Source organism: Myotis daubentonii, chromosome 1, assembly GCF_963259705.1.
Source record: "Myotis daubentonii chromosome 1, mMyoDau2.1, whole genome shotgun sequence".
Taxonomy (NCBI): Eukaryota; Metazoa; Chordata; class Mammalia; order Chiroptera; family Vespertilionidae; genus Myotis; species Myotis daubentonii.
In genome coordinates, this window is record NC_081840.1 from 184,629,714 (window position 1) to 184,656,803 (window position 27,090).

Below are 27,090 nucleotides of genomic sequence, written 5' to 3' on the forward strand. Positions count from 1 at the left end.
CTGCCCTGTCTTCCATACACACCCCTCTCTGCACATCTTCGCTGGAGACCTCCCTCGGCAGTCTGCAAGGGCTCCCAGGCGGCGCGCCTCTGACGGATTGGCGGCAGCTCACCCTGCTTGTGACGCTCACGCCACCGGAAGTCACGAAGCCCCCGGAAGCTACCCGGGCGGGGCGTCCCCCCCCCCCCTCTCCAGGGTCCACCCCCCACGCCTCTCTGAGTTCCGGCCCATAGGCTAGGGCCGAAAAGGGGCGGAACTCCGTGAGCCGGAGGAAGTTTCCCCGCCGGACCAAAAAGCGGGGTGCACCGAGTGTCGCGGGAGTTGCTTCTAGGTCCCTTGCTCCCGCGACATGGCCTTCAACTTTGGGGCTCCCTCGGGCACCTCGGGCAGCGCTGCAGCCACCGCAGCTCCCACGGGTGAGTCATTCCCCCGGACCTTCTCCTGGGGAGGTCTCGCGTCCGCTTCGGTCCGAGTCTCTCCGGCTCGGGGATCCCGGGGTTTCCTGTCGGGGCGGAGACTTTAGGGCTTCGGCGAAGGGCGGGCGGCGCGGAGCTGGCCGAGCAGGCTCCGGAGGAGGCCGCGGGAGGACGGAGACCCACCCCGGCGCTGGCACGCTGAGCGTGGGTCCCGCCGGACCCTGCGCTCCTAGCTAGGGTTCGCTTCCTGCCGCCGGGGAGTTGGACAGACCGGAGGCGGCTCCCCTCTTTCCCCGCCGGAGAACCGCCCTCCCTCCTCCCCCAGCTTCGCGTCCCGGCGGGAGCCCTCGCTGGGCCCCGGCTGCCGGCCCGGAGAGCTTAGGCGGGGGCTCCGGCGCTGCCCTGCGGCTCCTTTGGTCCCAGCCCCGGGGGGAGGGAGCCTTCGCCCCAGCCCCTTTGCTCCCCTCTCCTGTCTCCCCCTCCGCTTTCTTAATTTATGTGGAGCAAAGTCAAGGTTTGTCTTTTGTTCACTTCTGGGAAACTTCCTACTGACGCTTCTAATCCTATCTTGCTTTCTTTTCTTGTGTTTCTTCCCCTCTCCCCTTTTAAATTTGTGTTTCTTTGCCTACACGCCTATCAGGATTTGGTGGGCTTGAGACTGCCAACTCCACCGCCAGTGGGTTTAATTTTGGGGGTTTCGGATTAGCTGCTAACCCTGCAGTGAACTTTAATATTGGGAATTTCGGTGTTCCTACTACCTCGGCGACTCCGTTCAGTTTTGGTAACAGTCTGGCAAGTGCAGGTAGATACTCGGGTCGTGTGTGTAACGAATGCTGGGAGCTGGAGTCCAAGAATGTGTTGTGATTCCTGGAGTCTGGGAAAGAACAGTAACTTGTCTGAGGAAAGGACATTTATCTCCTGATGTCCAATCAGTAACATTTGTATCAAGAGTTAGTTTTGGGAAGTCTTGCAAGTTATAATGTTCCTTTGTTAAATTTGTATTCAATTGGACAGAATATAATTTCCAAGTAGTTTGGAATTAATTATTTTTGAGTAGAGTATATCTTCCGAATTATTACATATTCCTTCCAAAGTATAAGCTCAGCAGTCAGGCCCATTTTCCTGGGATTCTTGGACTCCTGCAGTCACTTTTTTTCATTTTTCCTGCATCTTTCATTGGAATTTCATTTTATTGTCCTTGTGTTTCCCAAGAGGGCATTGTCTTATACGAACAGCAGTAACCTGTTTTGTTTTTTAACCTGTATCATAATAATGCATTTCTTTGTTCACCTTAGCATATTAATAAACGTTTCTGTAAGATGTGTAATTATAGAAGGAATCTTCAGTTTTTTCCTAGAAAATTGTAAGAAATGATCAGAGAGGCAGTTTAATTTATTGTTAGCATTGAGTTCTAAAAGATAGGCTAGACATCTTTGCATTCAAAATGGTAATTATGAAGATTTTATTATCTAGATGGATTGTTTATTAAAGTTCATTGAAAAATTTGCAAAGCACAAACTATAATGTGTGTGTATGTGTATAAATTTAAAGTAGGTTTATGTATACTTACAATGACCCTATAGAAAAGTCTTGTTCCTCAGCTGCTCGTATATGAATCTGTTGTCCATATTTTCTTACATTATGCCACTTATGCCCATGCCAATTATATGCATCTGGTAAACTTTATTTCCTGAAACTTTTTAGTTCTCTAAAACTATTTGGGAAGTTCTGGTATTTTGTGCAGTAACTTGTCAATGTGAGTATCACTTTGGTATTTGATTTGAAAACGTTTTGAAGAATACTTGAAAATTCCAAAAATAAAATGATCTATTATCATAAAGATATATTTAAAGATCACATATTACTGTCATTTGGTATGTTTATTTTTTCTGTGTTTGCTTAAAATTGGCACTGGGTAAAACAACCATTTTTTTTTCAAATTTGTGTTTCCGGACAAAACCACCCAGTTGTAATTCACCAACAATAAATACATCTTTTTTTGTTATGTGCTTGATTTTGTGTTCCTTTGAAGTTATCATTGTTAAGTTTTGAGTTGTGATAATATAATTGTGTTTTAACTACTTTTATATACATTATTCATTAACTTTGCCTTTACCAAAGGGCTGATAAAAATTTTTGTCTACTTTTTAATTTTGTATCTTTGCAGATTGATGTTAATAATAAACATTTTTGGTATGATAAGACCTGACTAATATTTTTATCATGTAGTCAATTCAGAGTATATCTTAGTTTTTCTATGGAAGGGAGAAGTAAGAAAAAAGATTGTTTCCAGTTTTGCAGTATTGCCCTAGCATACAAGTAAATAGAGTGGTTGTGCCTGCATGCAACATAGAGTCTATTCTTTTGTTATTTGATTTTTGTTGAGAGAGAGAGGAAGGGAGAGGGAGAGAATCATCTATGTGAGAGCAAAACATAAATTGGCTGCCTCCTACACGCCCCCCCCCCCCCCCCCCCCCGGGGATCCAGCCCACAACCCAGGCATGTGCCCTGACCGGGAATCGAAACAGCAGCCTTTTGGTGCATGGTACAACACTCAACCAACTGAGCCAAACCGGCCAGGGGGACATGCAGTCTACTCTTGAGTAATTTTCCATATCAGAATTATATGGTGAATATCAAAGGGTTGGGGTTTTTTTCTTATTATTTTCTATGTTACAATATTGATACAATATTGATGACTATCTTAAAAGTCTTTTTGGCACAATATTAGTATCAGGTAAAAACCGACAATAAAGAAAATACATAAAACAATTTTAGATTGGCTAGTATCCCATTCCATTCATATGTCAAGTTAGCTATAGTTAAGATTGATTTGTCTCTACACTTACCCAAGTGTAATTTGCATATCTGTCAGATTTGCCAAACTCTGATAGCTATCACAGAGGCCTGTGATAGCTCTGTTCACTTTCCCTGCCACTGCCTTCCACTTGTTTTTTTTCCTCTCTCACTTCTTCCTCAGAGAAACACATTTTTGTTGTATAGAGGTCAATGTATTGGTATGTTTTGTTTGAAAAGTTGCTTAGTCTCAGTGGAGACTAAGTAGAAATATAAGCTAAAGTAGACTATAAATTAATTGACCAAGCCAAGGTTGAAAGCTATCAACACACTCTGCCATTATGATCTGTTTGCACACTATTTTAAAAAACATTTGAATTAGTTGCAAAAATTAGGGTTTAAAATTCTATGAATTTCACATAGAAAATCTAGATCTTCTGTTTATTTGGGGGGGGAAATGGGAATATATAACACTGCTAAACTACCATTCTCCTGCAGCAATAGTCTGCTGGAATTTAGAAACTGCTGCTATTTTTTAAAACTGTTCACATTGAATAGTTCCACCACGCATTAATGTTATCAGCCTAAATCTTCTAGGCGTTTGAATTTGCATTCCCTACTCTAAAAGTACATATATAGTCATTTTAGTATTTGTTAAACATAATGGCTTAACATGTTTTCTCAGCTATAACTGTTAATCATCCCTTTAGTTGAAAGGTATATATTGCATTGAGGTATTCTAGTTTAAATACTTCTGTGGCTTATTTCTTGCAACATACTGATTTCTTGATTAGTAGAATAGTTTTTTTAAAAATGAAGTTGAAAGTAGAGAAAGGAAAATTAGATCAATATATTTTGTCTTTATGCATAGCAATTACTTATAAAATAATTTGAAAAAGAAATTACCTCTTATGTATACAAAAGAGTCTTTCTTTCTATTTTATTTATCCCCTTGTAATTAGGTGGGTTCGGAGGATTTGGGACAACATCTACAACAGCAGGTTCTGCGTTCACCTTTTCTGCTCCAACTAACACAGGCACTACTGGTAAGCGGACAATCTTAAGTCACTTGTAGAAGTGAGCTAGAGCTCAGATTTTTTTAACTTATGCAATTTCAATTTTTATTTAAAAGGACTCTTCGGTGGTACTCAGAACAAAGGTTTTGGATTTGGTACTGGTTTTGGCACAACTGGAACTAGTACTGGTTTGGGTACTGGTTTGGGAACTGGATTGGGATTTGGAGGATTTAATACACAGCAGCAGCAACAACAACAAACTAGTAAGTATGAGGTTTTCATCTTACTTCCAATATAAAATTATAACAATACTAGAGGCCTGGTGCACAAAAATTTGTGCACTCGGGGGGGGGGGGGGTCCCTCAGCCTGGCCTGTGCCCTCTCGCAGTCTGGGACCCCTTGGGAGATGACCACCAGCTGGTTTAGACCCGCTCCCTAGGGAACTGGGCCTAAGCTGGCAGTCAGACATCCCTCTGGCAGCCGGGAGCCCTCAGGGGATGTTCACTTCCCAGCGGGGAGCAGGCCTAAGTTGCAGTCGGACGTCCTTTGCGCTGCTGAGGAGGTGGGAGAGGCTCCTACCACCACCGCTCTACTGGCAGCCATCAGCCTGGCTCCCCTGTGGGAGGGCACTGACCAGCAGGGGACAGCTCCTGCATTGAGCATCTGCCCCCTGGTGGTCAGTGTGTGTCGTAGTGACCAGACATTCCCAGTCGTTCTGCTGTTAGGGACAATTTGCATATTACCCTTTTATTATATAGGATAGAGGCCTGGTGCGCGGTTGGGGACTGACTGGTTTGCCCTGAAGGGTGTCCTGGATCAGGGTGGGGGTCCCGCTGGGGTGCCTGGACAGCCTGGGTGAGGGGCTGATGGCTGTTTGCAGGCTGGTCACACCCCCTTCAGAGTGGGGGACCCCACTGGGGTGCCTGGCCAGCCTGGGTGAGGGGCTGATGGCTATTTCCAGGCTGGTCACACCCCCTTTAGGGTGGGGGGTCCACTGGGGTGCCTGGCCAGTTTGGGTGAGAGGCTGAGGGCTGTTTTCAGGCTGGCCAAGGCCCCCAACGACGGAAGCTCCCAGCCTCTCCTTTTTTTCTTTCTTTTGTTTTTATTCTGGGATTTATTTACCTTCTATAATTGAAATTTTGTAGCCTTGAGAGGAGCTCAGAGCCAGCCAGGGCGGGCGGGAGGGAAGCTTCCTGCTCTCTCCAGCTCCGTGGCCACAGCTGGCTGAAAGCAGGTATCTGGGGTTTATTTACCTTCTATAATTGAAACTTTGTTGCTTTGAGTGGAGCTTAGAGCCCGACACGGCAAGCGGGAAGCTTGGCCTCCTCCATCATTGGGGCAACCAAGCCTCCTGCTTGCTCCAGCTCCGTGGCTGCTGGCCGCCATCTTGGTTGGGTTAATTTGCATATAGTCGCTCTGATTGGTTGGTGGGGCGTGGCTTAAGGCGAAGGTATAGTTAATTTGCATGTTTGTCTTTTATTAGATTAGATAGCTAACATTATTGAATGCACTGTTCAAAACACATTAGTGGTTAACTTTTAAAAACATTATAAATATGGCACAGGATTCCAAAAGCTACTTCTCATGTTTATATATAACTAGAGGCCCAGTGCACAGATTTGTGCATCAGTGGGGTCCCTTGGCCTGGCCTGTGGGAATTGGGCCGAAACCGGCTCTCCAACATCCCCCAAGGGGTCCTGGATTGTGAGAGGGCAGTTCTCAAGTGACACACCCCGGAATTGGGCTCCCTTCTCTCTGGTTCCAGGTGCATCACCCAAGAACTGCAGCTGCCAAGTCACCGCAGCTCGTGGCGGTCAGTGCACATCACAACTACCAGTTGGAGCATCTGCCCCCTGGTGGTCATTGTGCATCATAGCTACCAATCGGATGGTTGCTTTGGCTTTTATATATATAGAAATGATAACTTGGGAGAAGTCTGATTGACATGATTAGGATGTAAGTTTTCTGGGTTTAGTATCATTCGTTTTAATTTTTTGTTGCTAAAAATAAATAACAAAAACATAGGAAACTGCACAGAAGTACAGCTTAAGGAATTATATATACAGTGAACACTTTGGTAACCACTGCCCATGTCAGAAGATGGACCTGGCCCGTCTGTTCAGAAGCCCTCCACATTCCCCTCCTAATCATTTCCCCATGAAAGGAACTTAATAGACCTGTCGTTTACTATGTTCACTTCCTTTTATAGTTTTGTCACTCAAGTGTAAACAATATTGCTTTATTTGTCTTAAATCTCTGTAAGTTCCTCTTTTAGCTCTCTTTTTTATTTTTCAATTAATTAAAGAAATCAGCTAATTTGTCCTATGGAGTTTTTCAGTCAGGACTTTACTGATTGCATTCCTGTAGTATAATTTAACATATTCTTTTGTCCATCCTCTGTATTTCTTGCTATAAAAGGAAAACCAGTGTTGTTTGCTATAAAGAAGAGATAATCAAAATTTAAGTACAAAGAAAATATAATAGTGTTAAATTCTAGCCAGACATCTTTGTGCCTTAAGCTCTGAGCCTTAGACATCTTCAACCCTTTGTTAAAAAGTGAGATAAGCTCAGTCATGTGGCTCAGTTGGTTGAACATCACCCCATGCACCAATAGGTCACCGATCCCTGGTCAGGGCACATGCCCGGGTTTCAGGCTCAATCCCTAGTACGGGGTGTGTGGAGGCAACTGATAGATGTTTCTCATTGATGTTTCTGTTTCTCACTTCCTTTTCCACTAAAATCAATAAAAACATTTTTTAAAAAGTGAGATAAGCAAGTCATGAAACATTAAAGGCATACTGGCACCAACCAAACTTTTCTAGAAAATATAACCAAATAATTAAAAGATATTTATTTATTTTGGTAGAAAAGCAAGCAAGAATTTATTGACAACAGCAAAAACACACTTAGGACAGTGAAATAGGGAGGGCATAGAAGAAGCAATAGGAGAACCTAGGCTGGGCTGCTTTGGCTTACAGGGAAGTTAGAGAAAAGGGGGCCTTGGAGACAGGTTCATGGGGTTAGCCTGGGATGAGTTGCCACTGCCCATTGCACCCCTGGTTGCAAGTCTTGTGGGGTCCCTTGGAGTTTAGGAAATAAGTGCCTGTGGGGGAAGGGAGAGTGCCTAAAGAGACTTTTTTTTAACCCTCCCCCATGGATATTTTTCCATTGATCTTCAGTGAGAGTGGAAGAGAGAGGGAAAGACAGAGAAATATCGATGTGAGAGAAACATTGATTGGTTGCCTCCTGCATGTGCCCTGACAAGGGCCCGGGCTAGGGAGGAGCTTACAACCAAGGTATGTGCCCTTAACTGGAATCGAACCCAGGACCCTTCGGTCCTCAGGCCAACACTCTATCCACTGAGCCAAATGGGCCCGGATGAGACGTTTTCTTATAGGAATGAGTCCATTTAGTAACTCAGCTGTTGCTTGACAGCTATATCATACCAGGGGTACTTATTTATTTTGCACTTTGAAAATACTGATCTGATCTAACATCTTTGCCCTTCTTACTATTGGAAAGTTGTAGCACATAGAGGTTAAGTAACTCCCAAAGCTACACAGCCAGCTAAAGCTTTAATCCTACAATATTGATGGTTAGTCCATTTGTTCTTTTCACTATATTTTTCTTGTTAACAAGAGAAGGAAAAGTGTTTATTAAGCTGTTATTGATAAACATTGATATAATGATTCTTATTGCTTATTTTTTTAATCTTCCAATTTGTATTTATTATACAAATATAACAACAATAAAGGTTGTTTAAAAGATAATTTTGCAACTTCACAAAATTAACTTTTCCATATCTATGTCCTTTTTTATTTTTTTGGTGTGGGTCTAATATGGATCCAAGTTTGTGTGCTAGTAATAGAGTTAATTGAACAAGTTTAACATTATAAGGATTGTGCTAGTATATTAGTTTCTTTTCTTTTTTTCAATATATATTTTTCCTTTATTGATTAAGCTATTATCTTTTCTTTTTTAAAAAATAATTTTTTATTAATTTCAGAGAGGAAGAAAGAGGGATAGAGAAATAGAAACATCGATGAGAGAGAAACATCATCGATTGGCTGCTTCCTACATGCCCCCTACTGGGGATCAAGCCTGCAACTTGGGCATGTACCCTGACCAGGAATCAAACTGTAATCTCCTGGTTCATAGGTAGATGCTCAACCACTGAGCTATGTAACTGCCAGCCTGGCTATATTAATTTTTTATTGTTGCCATAACAAAAGTGTCACAAATTTAGTGGCTTAAAAAAAAAACCCCAAAAATTTATTATCTTATAGTTCTGTGAATTAGAAATTCAGAAATGAGTTTCACTGGGTTTGTCAGCAGGGCTGTGTTACTTCTGGAGATTCTAGGAGAGAATCAAGTCCTTTGCCTTGTCCAGCTTCTAGAGCAGGGGTGGGCAAACTTTTTGACTCGAGGGCCACAATGGGTTCTTAAACTGGACCGGAGGGCCGGAACAAAAGCATGGATGGAGTGTTTGTGTGAACTAATATAAATTCAAAGTAAACGTCATTACATAAAAGGGTACGGTCTTTTTCTTTTTTTTTTTTAGTTTTATTCATTTCAAACGGGCCGGATCCGGCCCGTAGGCCGTAGTTTGCCCACGGCTGCTCTAGAGTCTCTCTGGATTTCGTGGCTTATAGCTCCTTTATATTCAGATTTTACTTTGATGCTGACTTCCCTCTTCCCTTTATGATTTATGTTGAGTTCCTTCTGGTAATACAGGATAATCCCAGCTTAATCTCATAATCACATCTTCAAAGCCCATTTGCTGTGTAAGGTAACATATTTACAAATTATGGGGATTAGGATATGGACATCTTTGTGTATAGGGGTCACTATGCTGCCTACCATACTTAGGCTCTTAATTTTTTTTTTTTTAATACTAATTTTGGGATATATTTTTAGCATTAGGTGGTCTCTTTGGTCAGCCTACACAGGCTCCTGCCCAGTCCAACCAACTGATAAATACTGCAAGTGCTCTTTCTGCTCCAACGCTGTTAGGAGATGAGAGAGATGCTATTTTGGCAAAATGGAATCAACTGCAGGCCTTTTGGGGAACCGGAAAAGGTTATTTCAACAATAACATACCACCAGTGGAATTCACACAAGAAAATCCCTTTTGCCGATTTAAGGTATTAATAATGCTTTTGATCTTCACTTCAAGGGTGTGTATAAGACAGATTATGATATTTGGGTTAAAATAATACCAAGGAAACAGTTGCTTGTTTTTTTCAGTAGTCCTTGAACATGGTACAATTATATTTTTGTTTTAAAAATGTAAAAATTATAAGATAGAGGTGATTTCATACATGTGTGTTTGAAGGTGCCCAGAATATGATTGAAAGGTGTGACTAGAATGTAATTTATAACCGAGGAAAAAAATGTTAACAAAAAGGGAATGATCTGCTTGGCATCTGTTAAAGGGAGATGTAAAAGTAGAATTTAGAGGTATTTATCTAACATTTGTCCTGGAAAGTATACCCTAACCATACAAGAGTATCCTATTGTCACTATTAATTGCTCGATGTCAAGGCCATTAAAACAATGTAGTCCATTTTCATTGTTGATTCCTTGCCTATCAAGCAACATGCTCATATGAATTTGACTTCTCAGATTCTGTTCATCAGCCAGTTAGAGTATATAGGTCAATTTGTAGTGTATTTTTTATAACAAATTAATAAATTACAATCCAGTTTACTTTAGCCTCTTTTGAGTTTTGTTGGCGTATATCAATCTCTTAAACCCAATCAATGTGTACATAAGCCTAGTGTTTAGAGCTACAAAGCTTAGAATCAGACCCTTGGACAACAAAAAGGAAGTAGTTTCTTTTAGTATGTTGAAATTTTAATACCTTTTTTAATGACTAAGGTTTATGCAGTAGATATACATAGATTGAATATAACAATTTGACTTTTTCTTTTTTTTTAAGTTGATAAATAACATACATATGGTAGAATACATAATGAACTAGAGTGAATTTAAATTTTTCAAAAACTTGCATTATAATTTGTGACAAACAAGAAAAGGCTTCTATCTAAAAGAGTAATTCTTTAGAAAGATAGAGTTTATCATATCTAAAACCTAAGATTCTGTGCTTCTAATATATAGTAAAATGACTTACATTTTGGTCCATGACTTTTGCAGTCATTTTTATGACATTCAGAGTTGTATCAACTGTGTAGAAGCACCCAACAACAATGATATCAACGTTTTTCAGAGGCAAAAGCTACTTAGTTACTCTTTTGAAAAGGAATTTTTAATTTCATTCTACAAGTTTGTTATTCTGGGTTAAAATAATTTCTTTAAAATGTGTAACGTCCTAGGGCACAAGGAGGTAAGAATCATTTCCTTCACTACCAGACATTAAACTGTTTCCCCATTTTAGCAGATATGAAGCTATTAATATTAAATACTGGATTTAAGATTTGTACATATTTCTGATATTGTTTATTTTGTCATTCCACAGGCAGTAGGTTATAGTTGTATGCCCAATAATAAAGATGAAGATGGGCTTGTCGTTTTAGTTTTCAACAAAAAAGAAACAGATATTCGAAGCCAACAACAGCAATTGGTAGAATCATTGCATAAAGTTTTGGGAGGAAACCAGACCCTTACAGTAAATGTAGAGGGTATTAAAACATTGCCAGATGATCAGTAAGTATACAATAGGTATTCTCTTTATATCTGCATGCCTTGGTCCAGGGAGTGATCAAGTGATTTTGTTGCTAAAACCCCAGTTAAATCTCAGAGCGGAATGTTATTTCTCAGATAGTGATTTTTCAGTATTTATACAAAAACATTTAAAAGCTTTTTTCTTAATCTTGGATTTTGTAACTTACTGGATGCTAATAATTTTTTTATATTTTTCACTTAGAAACAGGAGTAAACATTAATCTTGACTGTGCATATCAAGGGCCACAAAGATGTTAATGGAAAGTTTTGACTGATTACTGTTCATGTTCATTTATGGATAAATATGATTGATTAACTTCCCTTGTCTGATAATTTTCATACTTAGTGGCAAAACATTACTTTAGAATATAACTGAAATCAGATTTTGCTTCCTGGTCTTACTTGCAGTAAAACAATCTATAAGCTTCAACAGAATCTCCAAAGTACTTCTCAAATCTAGAAAAAAAATAATAGAACTTTGCAGCTAAGCAAACCTTTGACAAATGTCTTATTTGCCTGTCTCATTTTAACTTTATCACTTAAGTTAATTTATAAGTGAACAGAACATTAAGTAAGAGTATCTTATTTTCAAGATTTAAGCCCTGGCCTTAGCTCAGTTGGTTAGAGCGTCATCCCGATATGCCAAGGCTGTGCGTTCAGTCTCCGGTCAGGGCACATAAGAAGCAGCCACTGAGTACATGAATAAGTGGAACAACAAATGACGTTTCTCTTTCTCCTATCCCCCTACTCCCTCCCTCACTCTCTTTAAAATCAATAATCTTTTTTAAAGATTTAAGAAAAAAATAGTTTAATTCCCTTCTAAAATAGTCATTCCTTAATTAGACTAGTGCCCTTTTAAAAATCACATGCTGCATTGATATTTGTGGCTGTGAGTTATATGTTCCATATTTTATAACTTGGTTGTTTTTTTTCCTAGGACAGAAGTTGTCATTTATGTTATTGAGCGTTCTCCAAATGGTACTTCAAGAAGAGTCCCAGCTACAACACTATATGCCCATTTTGAACAAACCAACATAAAAACACAGCTGCAGCAACTTGGTGTAACCCTCTCTATGACTAGAACAGAACTTTCTCCTGCACAGGTCAAACAGCTTTTACAGAACCCCCCTGCTGGTATGTTTCTATACTCATAGAGTTGAGGAAATGAAAGACTTCGAGATATATGCTTCCTCTGTTTTGGGAGGTGTTGGTTGATTATTAATGTTAATGAAGCCATTGTCAGCTTATCACATGGCTACTTATTCACATAGATTGGAATTTTTTATTTCATTTGCCTAGTTTTTTATTTTTATTATATAGCTAATATGTTTGTTAGAAATAGCGAACTAAAGAAAAATCGTCTATAATCCATCTACCCAAAGATAATTTACTATTTTATTTTTTTATAGTTTATCTCTTGTTTTAACTGAGTCGTCAAGTAAAACCTGAATGTGTTCTTATCGTAAAAGGTCCTTTCATGTTCTTTCCCCATTTTCTATTAGATTTTTTTGTCTTCCTTTGTGATTTATAAGAGCTCTGTAATATATTATCTTATAGTTTGTAGGTGTTTCCTGTCCATTTATACCTTTTGTTTAGCTTTATCTTACAAAATTTTTATTTTTGTAGTGGTCATATTTAACAGTCATTTCTCATTACAGTTTATGGGTTTTGTGTTTTACATTGGGAATGCCTTTCATACAAATACCAGAAAAATGGAAAATAGTTCTTTTAGAAAAAAATACCAGAAAAATGGAAAACAGTTCTTTTAGAAAAAATGTTTTTTCTTTGTGGTAGGTGTTGATCCTATTATCTGGGAACAAGCCAAGGTGGATAACCCTGATTCTGAAAAGTAAGTGTATCTTGTTTTCATATAAGAACTAATATTTGCTACTAGGGAAGCAAACAAATGCAAACTATTGTAATTATAATCCTTATATTTTAGGTGAGCTTACTTTTATTTCTATTGCTTTTCTAAAAATGTTTTACTGATTGATTTTAGAGAAAGAGGAAGGGAGACAGAGAGAAACATCAATTTGTTCCACTTATTTATGCATTCATTGGTTGATTTTTTTTTTAAATATATTTTTATTGATTTCAGAGAGGAAGGAAGAGGGAGAGAGAGATAGAAACATCAATGATGAGAGAGAATCATTGATCGGCTGCCTCCTGCACGACCCCTACTGGGGATCGAGCCCGCAACCCAGGCATGTGCCCTTGACCAGAATTGAACCCGGGACCCTTCAGTCCGCAGGCCAACACTCTATCCACTGAGCCAAACTGGCCAGGGCCATTGGTTGATTCTTATATGTGTTCTAACTGGAGATCGAACCCGCAACCTTGGCGTATAGGTAGCTCTAATCAACTGAGCTACCCAGCCAGGGCAATTTCTCTTGCTTTTTAAAGAGTGTTGACTATGGTAAGGCAGCATTTTGTGGTGAAAACATTGAAATCTGAGTACCATTACCCTAGTAATGTTTGTATTTAATAATGTAACTTTTTCCTGAACTATATTTCCTCATTTGTAAAATAGGGAGATTGAATTAAGTTTCTGTGGTGTGACATTATTGATTTCATAGTTGTAGATCTGCCTTTAAACTCTAGAAATTTAATGTGAAATTATATGGGTGTTATTATGAAAACCCTTTTTGAATTTTGTAATAGTAGACTTAAGGTTTGAAAATTGACCACTTGATTTCTTTAGGTTAATTCCTGTACCAATGGTGGGTTTCAAAGAACTTCTTCGAAGACTGAAGGTTCAAGATCAGATGACTAAGCAGCATCAGACCAGATTAGATGTAAGCATTTACCTTCATTCTCTGGTCTTGGGATCATAGAAATTTCTTTTCACCATGTGTGTTAGTTATTAACTAATTTTATCTTATAGGGAACAATATCATGTATACTGCAAATTAGCAATTATAGTGTTATACAACTTTCTTTATTATAGTCTCCAAAATCATGCCAATCTGATTTGGTATATTTCAACGATGAATTTAAAATTGTTGGCCTAGCAAATTAGACTTTCATTTTCAATTCCAGCCAAAAAATGCATATAATTTGCTCTATTATAAACATTTATGGGGCCTTATAAAAATGAAGGTTATAATTATGATGATGTTATCAGTATTTTATAATTGTTGGTTAATGAAGCAAATTTAAGTTACTGAATGCTTAAATCTACATAATATTTTGTTTTATAAAGTTGACTTTTGTAATCAAATACCTAAAGGTCGCCTTCAAATTCTCTAAATGGAATTTTTGATGAGCTGTTCATTCAGATTCTGTTTGAGTAATGAAAACCTGCTGTTTTATGAAGCAACCCATTTTACTGTCAGCCAGCTCTAATTGATACAAATTCTCTTTTTACATTGATCCAGTATCTGCCTTGTTATGATTTACACCCATTTTCTCTGGCATTGCTTTGTAGGTACTTACTGTGCTTCCTGTGACAGCTCTACACATATTTGAACATCATAATCATTCATCCTTTCTAGTATTAGCTTCTCTGGATGAAAATTCAGCATAGTTTTGCACGTGGCATGATTTCTGGACTTTTCATTACCTTGATTTTATTGATTTTTCATTGACTTTTTTCTGGTTTTGTTTATGATTTCATTAATTTCTACTCTTAACCATTTTCTTTATTCTGCTTGCTTTGGATTTATTTTTTCTCTTTTTCTAGTTTCTTAAGGTAGCAGCTTAAGTTATTTATTTGAGACCTTTATCTTTTCTAATATGAGCATTTAGTGCTATTAATTTCCTTCTAAGCACTTTTTTACCTAAGGCCCACAAATTTTGATAATGTCCTATTTTCATATTTGACCCAGTCAGAATAATCTCTAATTTCCCTTGAGGGTTCTATTTATTGGATTTTTTTTTTTTACTAATGGATTATTTATTATTTTTTAAATTAAACTTTTTATTACATTTTTTTGGGTGACATTGGTTAATAGGATCATATATATGAGTTTCAGGTGTACATTTCTATGATACATGATCTGTATACTGCATTGTGCCCACTACCAAAGTCAAATCACCTTCATCACCAGATATTTGGCTCTCTTTACTCCCCCTCTCCACGCCATCACCTTCCCTCTGGTAACCACCATACTATTGTCTGTGTCTATGAGTTTCACTTTTATATCCCACATATGAGTGAAATCATATGGTTCTTAGCTTTTTCTGACTGACTTATTTCACTTAGCACAATATTCTCAAGGTCTATCCACAGTGTCTCAAATGGCAGTATTTCATATTTTCTTATGGCTAAATAGTATTCTATTGTATATATGTACCACATATTCTTTATCCAAGCCTGGATTATTTAGAAGTGTTTTCATTTCCAAGTGTTTGGAGATTTTCCTGTTATTCTCTTGTTGATTTCTAGTCTGATTCTTGATATGGTCAGATAACTTTGTATGACTTAAGTTCTTTTAAATTTGTTATCGTTTTTAACAAATCGTATTCTGGTGTTCTTGGGTGTAGTTTTCTGTTATCATGAGTGAAATCCAGTTAGTAGATAGTTCAGTTCTTATATAATCTTGTTGGTTTTGCCGTTTAAGTATTTCTGCAATGAGAGGAGAGTTGAAGTTCCCAGCTACAATTGTTTTATCTTTTTTCTCTTTTTTGTTCTACCATTGGAGTTGAAGAAACCTGATAGGATTTTAATCTTCTTAAATTTACTGAGACTTATTTTGCCATCTAACATGTGGTCTTTCCTGGAATAGCATATTGTTTTACAGCAAACTTTTATAAGTAGAAAGAGAATACTGTAAATAGTGATAAAAAGTATAATGTGGTAAATTCATAAACCAGTAGCATAGTTGTTTATTATCAAGTATCATGTACTGTACATAAGCGAAACTTTTATGTTACTGGCAGCACAATAGGTTTGTTTACACCAGCATCACCACAAGCACAAGTAATGCATGAGCTATGACCTAGGTTGTGGATTCAGTCCTCTGTTGGGAGGCAACCAGTCTATGTTTCTCTATCTTTCTCTCTCTCTTTCCCCCTCCTTCCCTCTCTCTCTAAAATCAATAAACATATTCTCGGGTGAGGGTAAAAAACAAATTTTAGATGTACAAAGGGTTAGAAATATAAAGAAAAATTTAAAAGAAGGAGTTTATATTTTGAGAGATGAATCTCAGAAATTACACTTTGTATATAGGTGAACCTGATAAATAGTTGTGATATATATACTTGATTTACCTTAAATTTTTAAAAAATACAGATTATATCTGAAGATATTGGTGAATTACAGAAGAATCAAACTACAACTATGGCCAAAATTGCACAATACAAGAGGAAACTCATGGACCTTTCCCATAGAACCTTACAGGTAGTAATCTGGATATTTTTTCAACATTTATAAGACTATATATGTAACAGAAGTGCTAAACATGAATTTTTTTGCAATAGAAAAAAGGTAATAATAATAGTCTGAAACTAAAAGTAGCAAAACCTGTCAGTTGGAGGAGTGGCATCACAAGATTGGGTGAAGAAAGTTAAAAATAGTCTAAAATTCACATCTTACTGAGAGGTTCAGGGGAAGCAGTAAAGAAAGAAATCATCTTGCCCTAGCTAGTGTGGCTTGGTTGGTTGGAGCATTGTCCCATACACACCAAGATCCCTGGTATGGGTGCATGCAGGAGTCAAATAAATTATAGAATAAATTACGGAATGTGGAAAGATGGATATATATAAGATAAATACTATTAATGGAAACAGGAAAATATTCTTTTCACTGATGAAAAAACTATAAAATACTTAGGAATAAATTCATGAGGAAAATATAAAATCTGAATTAATGTTTACAAATAGAAAGTATGACAGTGGGGTTTTAATTTAGTAGGTATATTTAACTTAAATAATGGAATAACTGGCTATCCATCTGGAAAAAATTAAAATTAGACCACTGTATCACACCATACACAAAAATAAGGTAGATTAAAGACTTAACTCTTAAGAAATTTATGAAGCTAGGGATTAGAGACTTTTGGCCAGAAAGCCAGAAACTATAAAACAAAATTTGCTACATAAGAATTAGAAAATTTTGTATAGCAAAAGATACCAGAAAGAAGCTATTTGTCAATAATTTAGTGATTTCAGAAAAAAACAAACTTGAATTTGGAAATAGTATAGATTTTAGCTATAGTATAAATATCCATATTATACAAAGAGATCATATAAATTGACAAGAAGAAAAAAAACAATTGAAATATAGGCAAAATATGTGAAAAAGCACTTCATAATGTGGAAATGATTAAAGAAAAGATGTGAGTTCCCTTTAAACTCATCAGGTTGGGAAAAATTTAATCATTACAACCAATAGCTGACAGGAATGTGGGGAAAAGCATACTCTCATGTGCCTTGTGAATTTAAATTCGTAGGATCTTTTGAGAAAGCAATGTAGCAGCTTCTTTTAGACAGAAAACATAAACTTTTATTTATTTCTAAATATATTTTTACTGATTTCAGAGAGGAAGGGAGAGAGAGAGAGAGAGAGAAACATCAATGATAAGGGAGAATCTTTGATCAGCTGCCTCCTGCATGCTCCCCACTGGGGATCGAGCCTGCAACCCAGGCATGTGCCCTTGACTGGAATTGAACCTGGGGACCCCCACCCCCTCCCCCCCCTATCCACTGCCAAACCAGCCAGGGCTGAAAATACATATTTAAATCCTACACATTCTTGGGGTCTATATCAGTAAATAAAGATATATACATACATAAGTGTTTATTATAGCATTGTTAACAGTGTCAAATCTAGAAACAAAATATATGCTCCTCAATAGGGGAATTTAATTATTGGTTAATGCATGAAAAATTATGGCCATTGAAAACAGTGTACTAATGTAACTTGACTAATGTATATGGACAAACATGATTCAAATCTTGAACTAAGATTTACACTATATTGTTAATATATTATTTGGCTGATTTCTTCCAACAACTGATTGTAATAAAATTACTTGCATAACTGAAAAGAGATGATTCTATTGGTATTAGTGGGTTTTCTTTGTATAGGTCCTAATCAAACAGGAAATTCAGAGGAAGAGTGGATATGCCATCCAAGCTGATGAAGAGCAGTTGCGAGTTCAGCTAGATACAATTCAGTGTGAACTAAATGCACCTACTCAGTTTAAGGTAAGCACTTATACAACTACTAGAGTCCCGATGCACGAAATTTGTGCATGGGGTGGGCGGGAATGGGGGGATTCCATCAGCCCGGCCTGCACCCTCTCCCAATCCGGGTCCCCTCTCGCAATCCAGGATCCCTGGCTCCTAACCACTCGCCTGCCTGATCGCCCCTAACCGCCTCTGCCTTGGCCCCTGCTGCCAAGGCTTCATCCATTGGAAGGTTGGAAGGTCATTTGGCTGTCCAGTCTAATGAGCATATTATGCTTTTATTACCCTATAAAGAGCTAATATGCAAATGGTCGTCATGCCTCATGCCAGGGCTGGGGGACCTGAGGCCGCACCCCCTCCCCTGGCGCTGGGGGTCCTGAGGCTGCGCCCCCCCGCCCTGCGGGGCTCGACGGGGGTGGGGCTGGCTGGGTCTGGGTCTGATGTGATTTCGAGGTGCATGCGGGTGGGTGGGGACTTGACTCTGGGTCCCGCAGCACACCCCAGACTCTGACAGGAGGGAGATTTTCATATATATTTTACTAATTTTCTTTCATCTCTGACACTTCTATTATAAAGAAAGGGCAAATAGCAATATTAAAATATTTCCTCTAATTCCCTTTTAATGTGCACAAATTTCGGGAACCGGGCCACTATTAATAAAGGTAGAATTTGTTTTAGGTGGATCTACAGAAAAATACTATTGGTCTTCAAAAATAGGACTTTTGTATACTTGTTTTTTTAAAAGTATTTGATCTCTTTAATCAAAATTTTCTTTCTAGAGTAGACTCTTAATCATGGTGTTTTTGGCTTGTGCTAACATTTCAAATAGTGTACAGAGGAAAATTAGTCACCTTTAATAGATTAGTAACCATCCTTTTAAAAGGAAACATTCTCTTTTAAAAGCAGCTGCTGTTGTTAGCAGTTTAATTTGACTTGTCTTATTTTTAGGGCCGACTAAATGAACTGATGTCCCAAATCAGGATGCAGAATCATTTTGGAGCAGTCAAATCTGAGGAAAGATATTACATAGATGCAGATCTGTTACGAGAAATCAAGCAGGTAAGTGTCACATTAGTGTGCACTTTTCTTTTTTAATCCTCACCTAAGGATATGCTTATTGGTTTTAGAAAGAGGGTAAGGGAGAGTGTGAGAGAGAACATTGATTGGTTGTGGTTGTCTTCTGTATGCGCCTGACAGGATTAAACCTGCAACCTAGGTATGTGCCCTGACTGGGAATCAAACCTGAGACCTTCCTGTGCAGTTCATGGGACGATGCTCCAAACAACTGAGCCACACCAACCAGGGCTAGTGTGTACTTTTTAAAAAGGTGATCAGTCACTACTTCATATCCATTGAGGTGGCTATTATTAAAAAACAAAATAAAAACAACACAGAAATTAGTGTTGATAAGGATGTAAAGTAAGTGGAAAACTTGTGCATTGCTGGTGGCAATGTAAAATGATACAACCACTGTAAAAAAACAGTTCCTTAAAAATTTAAACATGGAATTACCATATGATCCAGCAATTCTACTTTTGGGTGTAAACCTTAAAGAATTGAAACCAGAAACTCCAATATATGTATACTCATGTTCATAGTAGCATTAGTCACAGCAGCCAAAATGTGAAAGCAGCCCAAGTGTCCATAGATGGATGAATAGTTAAAATGTGGTATATACATACAGTGGAATATTCAACCTTTAAAAAAGGACACTACAGATAGATCAACCTTGAAGATATTATGCCAAGTGAAATAAGCCAGTTTAAAAGGACAAATATTTTATGATTCTACTTCAGTGAAGTACCTAGAGTACTCCATCCAATTCATTAGAGTAGAATGTTGGTTGACAGGGGCTTAGAGAGGGGAAATGGGGAATTAGTGTTTATTAATAGGTACAGAATTCCAGAAAAAGTTCTAGAGGTAGATGGTAGTGATTGTTTCATAATGTGAATGCTACTGAATTGTTACTTAAAAATGGTTAAAACGGGCATATTTTTGTTATGTATATTTTACCATAATAAAAATTAAGTAAATCATTCACTTCCCCAACCCCCCAAAAAATGAACAAGAGGTAATAGAGGCACCAAAGTTCCCTAGACCCTGCTACTCAGTGTGTTGGCAGCAGCAGCACCTGGGAGGTTATTAAAAATACAGAATCAGTCCTTAACGCCAGAACTACTTAATACATTCAATGTATTTGTATGTACATTAAAGTTTAAGAAATAACTGCTCTGTATCATACCTTCCCAACTGTATGCCACATAGAAAATATAAATGTGTAGAGTTATTGATCCCCTCAGCCCTCAAGGATCCTCAGTGAAGGTTGGGGTGGCCAGGACCTCCGTTTACCTCAGGCATACATTGTATGAACAAGTTGAAAAGTACTGTTCTAGCTTATTTTCAGTATAAATACAGATTGACTTAATGAAAACTGTCCAACCATTGACTGTCTAAAGAAAATGTATTCAGGCGGTAAACTTTGTGAAACACTATGTAAGACTGTTAGCATGGCCCAGAGGATTTTAGATGTTTTTAAATGTCATCAACAATTCTGATTTTATTATGTGCTTTAGAATGGATATTTCCTTTTTTTTTTTATTGTTTTATTGCTTAAAGTATTACAAAGGGTATTACATATGTGTCCTTCCCCCCCCCCCCCCCCGCCCTTGACAATCCCCTGGCCTCCCCTACCCCCCAATGTCTTATGTCCATTGGTTGGATATTTCCATTTTATGCAATTAAAAACTAGTTTGATTCCTAGGTTCCTGGACAGTGTGCATACATTTTAGTTATTCCATTGTAAATATTTGCAATAAAATTAACTGAAAGATTTCCAGCATATTCGAATAAAGAACTATATTAAAGAGTTTATGTATGCAATAAAACGGGGAATAATACAACCACCTACCTAAAATGATGAAAGCAGTATATTGTTTTGGGATTGAATTATGATTCATCACTACTTTATGACCTTGAGCAGGTTACTTCCCTGCACCTCATTTTCTTTATTTGTAGAGAAGAGTAATAATTGTACCCGAAAAAATGCTCAGAAAGATTTTAAATGACTTAATACTTATGAAACTCTTCAAATTGCCTTAACCACTTAGGAAAGACTCTTAAAAACGTTAGCAATTGTAGTTATCACCATTATCATCACTATATACTTTGTACTAAAAAAATGTGAAAATTGTCAATTTTCAGAATGATTACTTTATTAGTCATCTATATTTGAGTACCTTGCATTGTTTTAATACATGTTTATCAAAGGTTGATAAAAAGAATCAAAAAAATCTGCTTCTGTAATGTTTCTGTTGAAGATATTGTTCATTACATGTTTGACTTTATTGTTTACAGTATGTATTTTATTGTAGGTCATATAAAAAATATTAGCAGAAGATAAATGTGCATGCCCACTATATTTAGAGCATCTACAGAGTGCTGTATTGCTAGTAAAATCATCCTTTTTCCTGTGAGTAGCTTGCAGTTGAATAAAGTAATGTATTAATATTTTCCTTAATTTCTTCTAGCATTTGAAACAACAACAAGAAGGCCTTAGCCACTTGATTAGCATCATAAAAGATGATCTAGAAGATATAAAGTTAGTAGAACATGGATTGAATGAAACCATCCACATCAGAGGTGGTGTATTTAGTTGACAGATCACAAACTTGTGTTAAAGGTTCATGAACTATATCTTCTTGCTACATCAGGCCTTCCCTAAGAATGAAACTGACCACATGGAGGAAAAGGAAAGAAAATTCTCTGCTGGCTTGGTTTTTGAGAAGGTTACTGACAAATTATTATTCTTCAGATTTGAAATAAGTCACTTCACAGCTCTTCAAAGACAGCCTTCGGAAGATTTATATCTAAAAGCTGTTACTTACTTTAAGAAGTACATAATTACCAAAAACGTACGATTGTACATTTTTACAACAGCATTTTCTTAAAAATAATCAGTGTTTAATGATTATTCTCCATCCAGCCTGTACTCTACTTTCCATAGCAAGTAAATATGCAATATCTACTTTGCACATAAAATGTATGACTACCTGGCTGTTGGAGATTAGTACTTCAGAAAATAAATGTACATCAGTTTTTATATTTGTGAATTCATCTGTAGAAGGAGTAAAGAAAATCCAAGAGTATTTAATGATTAATGTGGTTTTCATTTCATTCTATAAAGATTTGAAAATATATTTTTATATTATTTTGCTTATTTGAAATTTACAGAACACCTACGCAATTAGGATATAACAAAATTACATTTTATCATTTTTGCAACTTTTGTTTCTTTAAACATTTTTATTTCTAAAAATGATGAAAACAAATAAATTCTTGATTGTAATTACTTTTCTATTATTCTGTTTGGTGCTTTATTTAGCTCTGGGAGAATGACCATTCATGTCTATCACAATTCAAGAATTTTAGTCTTTGCTTGTTTTAAAGTCTGATTTTTCCCTCCTAAGAAAAATATATCACTGCTGCTTATTTGACTTGGCAAAAAAACTTCAGATATCATTTAGGATACAGAATTACCTAACATATTAGTATCTAAAAATCCTAGAAAATCTGAATTAAACATCATAATGTGAAACAGTGAATCTTTCATAACCAGGTAACTAACTTTAAACAATTTTTTTTTATTACAAATTGCATACCTGGCTGCATCATGTTGGCCCCCTCTTGGAAATACTTTAACTTTCATTTCTGTGTGATCCTTTGGTATGAATCTTGCCATTGTGTTTGTTACAGGGATAGTGAGGAATGTATACCAAGAAGCCATCCTCTGAAATCCCATTATAGGAATTTCAGTCCAGCTGCAGATTAGGGTAACAATTGTATAGGAGACTGAGAACTTTAAAACTGATTGTTTTATTTCCAAGTTAGTCACTAGTAGTCTGCAGCCACTTTGCCAAGATTATGGCATGCAAACTTGTTACACTCTATACCACCCTCTTTCATCACACTTTCCTAACTTGTTACAATCCAGCAATGTTAGGAAATAAATTTTTTTCTCCTTGGACCAGAAGATAGGTACTTCCATCCTTCTCGTCCACGTAGCCACTTCCTCATTAGAAGGTATCTGTCCCTTTGCACACCCTCGTACTGTAGGAAGAGTTGTTGATCTGATGAGACTTGTTCCTCACTGAGCCACATTCCATGAAGAACAAATCACTACTCACACACACCAAGCTCACTTCTCTAGTCTTTCATTTTTTTCGTGTTCTGATAGTTGGGTTCCTAATTTTGCAAGATCAGTACCCCTAGATGGGGCCTAGAGCCTGCCTTTTACAGACAGACAGACAGACACACACACACACACACACTCAAAGGCAATTGACTTACTGGTTACATGCATGTGTAAGGCTGACCTGTGGTCCTTGTTCATGTAGCTGGTTAGATATGACTTGATCTGTACATAACCAAGTTCTAGATTTAGGAGAGTAGGAGGAGACAAGGCCCACTTTGGCCTCTGCTTGAAGTTCTGTGTTCAGTCTGCAACTGGCTAATGGTTCTTGTGGGTAGACCAAAAAATTCTGAACAGGAAGAGAGTTACATGGTGGGATTAAAGCACATTGAACCCCTGACAGTTTAAATTTTATGTAGTGTTTTTTTCTTTTGTATCTTTGAAATCCTTTTTGAAACATTGGCAACATGTAAGTAACTGTCAGTTACCTAAGCCCCTGGCCTAAATCAGGCTCTAGTAAACCACCACAATACCCTGAGGAAAATGGTAGTGTACTGTACAACCTCATTTTCCTTTGCTTATTTAGCATACATAAGAAGTACTGTCTACCTTCCTGTTTTAATGAGATTCAAATTAGGCACTATGTATGTGAAATACTTGGTAAGCTTGTGTTTACAGAAATATAAAGTTCATATTTTGAGGGATCATACTATTTGAAGTCAAAAGTCTAATCCTTCAAGGATGAGTAGAACATCTTTAAAATTCAGTTTTGCAACAGCATGATGACCTACAGTGCATTATGCTAAGTGAAATAAGTCCGAGAAAGGCATACCATCTGATTTTATGTAAGGGGCCAGGTGGATACTTGAATATGGAGGGGACCACTTTTTAAAGTATACTATTGTCTAACCACTATGCTGTACACCTGAAACGAATATACAGAATATTGAATATAAACTATAATTGAAAATAAGGAAAAATCCACCCCACGCCCCCGAAAAAATTCTTATTAATGGATTAAATTCATGTTAACCACTAACATTGGATATTTTAGTATTGGCAATTCTGAAATTATATCTAATAATCTTAAGTCTTTTATTGAATTCAACCAGAAATAAGGTTTTTGCAATAGATTAATATACAAATAAGTGAAAATGATTCTACAACATAACTGGACAAACTTTCTGAATTTGAAAAGTGAATAACATATACAGTTCTCATTTTATCAACTGACTTTGGCCAACAAGTGAAAAATATAACATTCCTTTTGATCATTTCCTGTGGGATCCCTGTAGTGTACTTAACATAATAAAGAATATAGCTGACTAAAGACTAACAAAGAGATATATAGAAGCACTGATTAAAATGATGAATGCCCCAAACGATGGAAGGAGCATTTTGCCAGAGGATGCAGAGGGATGGGTTTTGGGACCTGGAACTGGAGCTGGAGCTGGAGCTGGAGCTGTTAACGAGAACACATAGTCATTGACACGTGCCATCAAGTTCATCCACCTATTTCATAAATCCTGAATATGTAAACAGACATTCAAGTTGAGTTAGAAACTAAGTTGAAATACTTCCAACCAGGAACAATTTTCAAAAAAATATCACTCGTTACAGATTTCAGGCTATATTTTCATATAAAGGGTGGGGCAAAAGTAGGTTTACAGTTGTACATATAGAATAATACCATAATAAATATATTTATATAGACAAGATAATTTTTATTCAAGTTCTCTAGAATTAGCAATTTTCTATTTTCATTTTTTTGCATACATAGGTAAGGTTAGGTTAATTTTGTGTCTTTTCTATTTCAAGTAAAGTATATACGCATATACTGACAGCTACCAATATAAAATTGAATAAAGTTGCATTTTAAAATACTAAGCCCTGCAAGCTCATTAAAAAATTAAAAATGTCCCCCTCATACATACCAGTACAGTTTTCTGCTTTGGAGAAAACTGCTTCCCGTTCATCTACTCTAGTGGAGAGGAACAGTGGAGTCCACCCATCTCAGGATCTGTTTGATACTACCCTTAGCTCAGATACCTGACTTCTGGCTGTGTTTTGGCTTAGACTGTACAAGTGAGGATTGACTAGAAGTATCCAAATGGAATCACCACTCAGGTTTTGTAAGTGAGGCAAGAAACAGTAAATTTTATAAAAGCTTTCAACTCATTTTGTCAATTGCCATAATTACAGATATGCAGTTATATGTACACAGATGGGGAAGTGGGCAGGCAGATGAATTCATGCATTAGTTTGTTACTATAGAGCAGTGGTTTTCAAGGGGGCAGTACTGCCCTCTAAGAGACAGTTAGAAATTTGTCAGGGTTTTTTTTGTTTTGTTTTGTTTAATGTTATTTATTTCAGAGAGGAAGGAAGAGAGAGAGAGAGGGATAAAAACATCAATGATGAGAGAGAATCATTGATTTGCCTCCTGCATGCCCCCTATGGGGACCAAGTCCGAAATCCAGGTAAATGCCCTGATGGGAATAGAACCATGACCTGGTTCATGGGTAGACTCAGCCATTGAGCAACACCGGCTGGGCTGTCAGGATAGTTTTTGATTGTCACAAGGGTGGAGTAGAAGTAAAGGGCTAGTTTTGCACCAAGAAAAATCGACCTATACAAATTTCAAATGTGCTGTTAGAAATATACATTAGTTAAAAACCTATTTATAATTAATTTAAAACCTATTAGTTAAAAAACCAGAACTTAAAGTCAGTTTTACATATAAACAAAATATTTTTAGTTTTCATAAACAGATCTATGCAGGACCCACTGTATTTCTTCACTTTCATCTTCTTATAGTCACAGAGTAGCTTCAGTCTTCTCTTAAATCCAAATTTATTCGCATAAGGAAATACAATCATCTGTCTACTGCATAATGTCTTCTAATATAATCTAGGCATTTACATATTAAAATGCACGTAATTTTGTTATAAATTATAGTTAGGATATTATTTTTTTTAATGGGTAAAGGTAGGTCTCCTTATCTATGAATCTTATTTCAGGATAGTATAAGGGCTTTATAAAATATTTGTCAGAAAATGAGATAATTGAGTTGACAGGATTGAGAACAACTGCTCTAAACAATAGTCTCTACACACAGTAAAAACTGCTTGAGAATCGTCAAGGTGCCTCACCATATACACACACATAAGCATTTGGACATGACATTATATTGTTATGATGCCTTAAGTTCTTGAAACTGTCCCTTTAAGAAAAAAATAAATTTCTCACTTTTTCTGTATTATAGATTAAACATTTATCAGCTAAGGAAATAAGATATTTCTTACTAGGATTGTTGATGTCTTCTTGACTTTTATATTCTAAAATATAAACAGATTTTGAGTTAATTGCATTGTAAACCTATTTATCAAGAGAGAAAAAGCTGATTAAATGATTAAGCGAACTTGCTTATTCCTGGGAATGGGCCTGAGGAGCAGGGTATTGGGTTTAGAGATTTGTGTGAGCCTCGGGGAAGGGTTTAATAGTTACTCACTTGCACTCTGGATTTTTTTTTTTTTTTTTTTTTTTTTTTTACCAAGGAAGTGTTTCCATTAAAAAAATGATTAAATTTTGATTATAAGAAGTGCTTTTTTTAATATACTGAATTTCAATTCCCAAATGCAATATTAATACTATATGTCACTCACTGTACAAATGCTTTATGTATATTGCCACCTTTATTTCTTATAGACCTAGAAGGTAGATATAGTTTTCCATGTTATACAGATGTTCCTCAAAACAAAATCAGAGGTAATCAGTGGTAGTAATTTCAAAGCCTCTACTCCTCTTTACTATGCTATACTACCTCTAAGTGTGTGCCTAGCACTTAAATATGAATATTGCC

The 27,090-nt window shown here is 37.0% G+C and overlaps 2 protein-coding genes across 14 annotated transcripts in view; one reads left to right on the forward strand and one right to left on the reverse strand.

Annotated features, from left to right (window-relative positions):
* Positions 1-263: 263 nt before the first annotated feature.
* Positions 264-22,400, forward strand: NUP54 (nucleoporin 54). 3 transcript variants are annotated; one of them, XM_059668145.1, is made up of 13 exons: positions 288-416; positions 1,057-1,218; positions 4,175-4,258; positions 4,345-4,491; positions 9,146-9,372; positions 10,707-10,894; positions 11,850-12,046; positions 12,707-12,761; positions 13,614-13,707; positions 16,146-16,253; positions 17,942-18,061; positions 18,992-19,102; positions 21,571-22,400. In XM_059668145.1, the coding sequence occupies exons 1-13, from the start codon at positions 350-352 to the stop codon at positions 21,697-21,699; spliced, it is 1,689 nt and encodes a 562-aa protein (XP_059524128.1). In that variant the 5' UTR covers positions 288-349; the 3' UTR covers positions 21,700-22,400. The 3 variants fall into 3 exon arrangements, with proteins under 3 accessions (XP_059524111.1, XP_059524119.1, XP_059524128.1); XM_059668128.1 differs by lacking the exon at positions 1,057-1,218 and having other exon boundaries at positions 264-416; XM_059668136.1 differs by lacking the exon at positions 1,057-1,218 and having other exon boundaries at positions 264-416; positions 9,152-9,372.
* Positions 22,401-24,302: 1,902 nt separating this feature from the next.
* Positions 24,303-27,090, reverse strand: part of ART3 (ADP-ribosyltransferase 3 (inactive)) — a 121,690-nt gene continuing 118,902 nt past the window's right edge. For 8 of the 11 annotated variants that reach the window (XM_059668211.1, XM_059668190.1, XM_059668165.1 and 5 more), the window contains 2 exons: positions 26,534-26,566; positions 24,303-24,693 (listed from right to left, as the gene is read on the reverse strand). In XM_059668211.1, coding sequence (XP_059524194.1) covers positions 24,557-24,693; positions 26,534-26,566 — 170 coding nt within the window. In that variant the 3' untranslated portion in view covers positions 24,303-24,556. The remainder of the gene's footprint in view (positions 24,694-26,533; positions 26,567-27,090) is intronic. The other 3 variants (XM_059668212.1, XM_059668210.1, XM_059668209.1) reach the window with 1 other exon arrangement.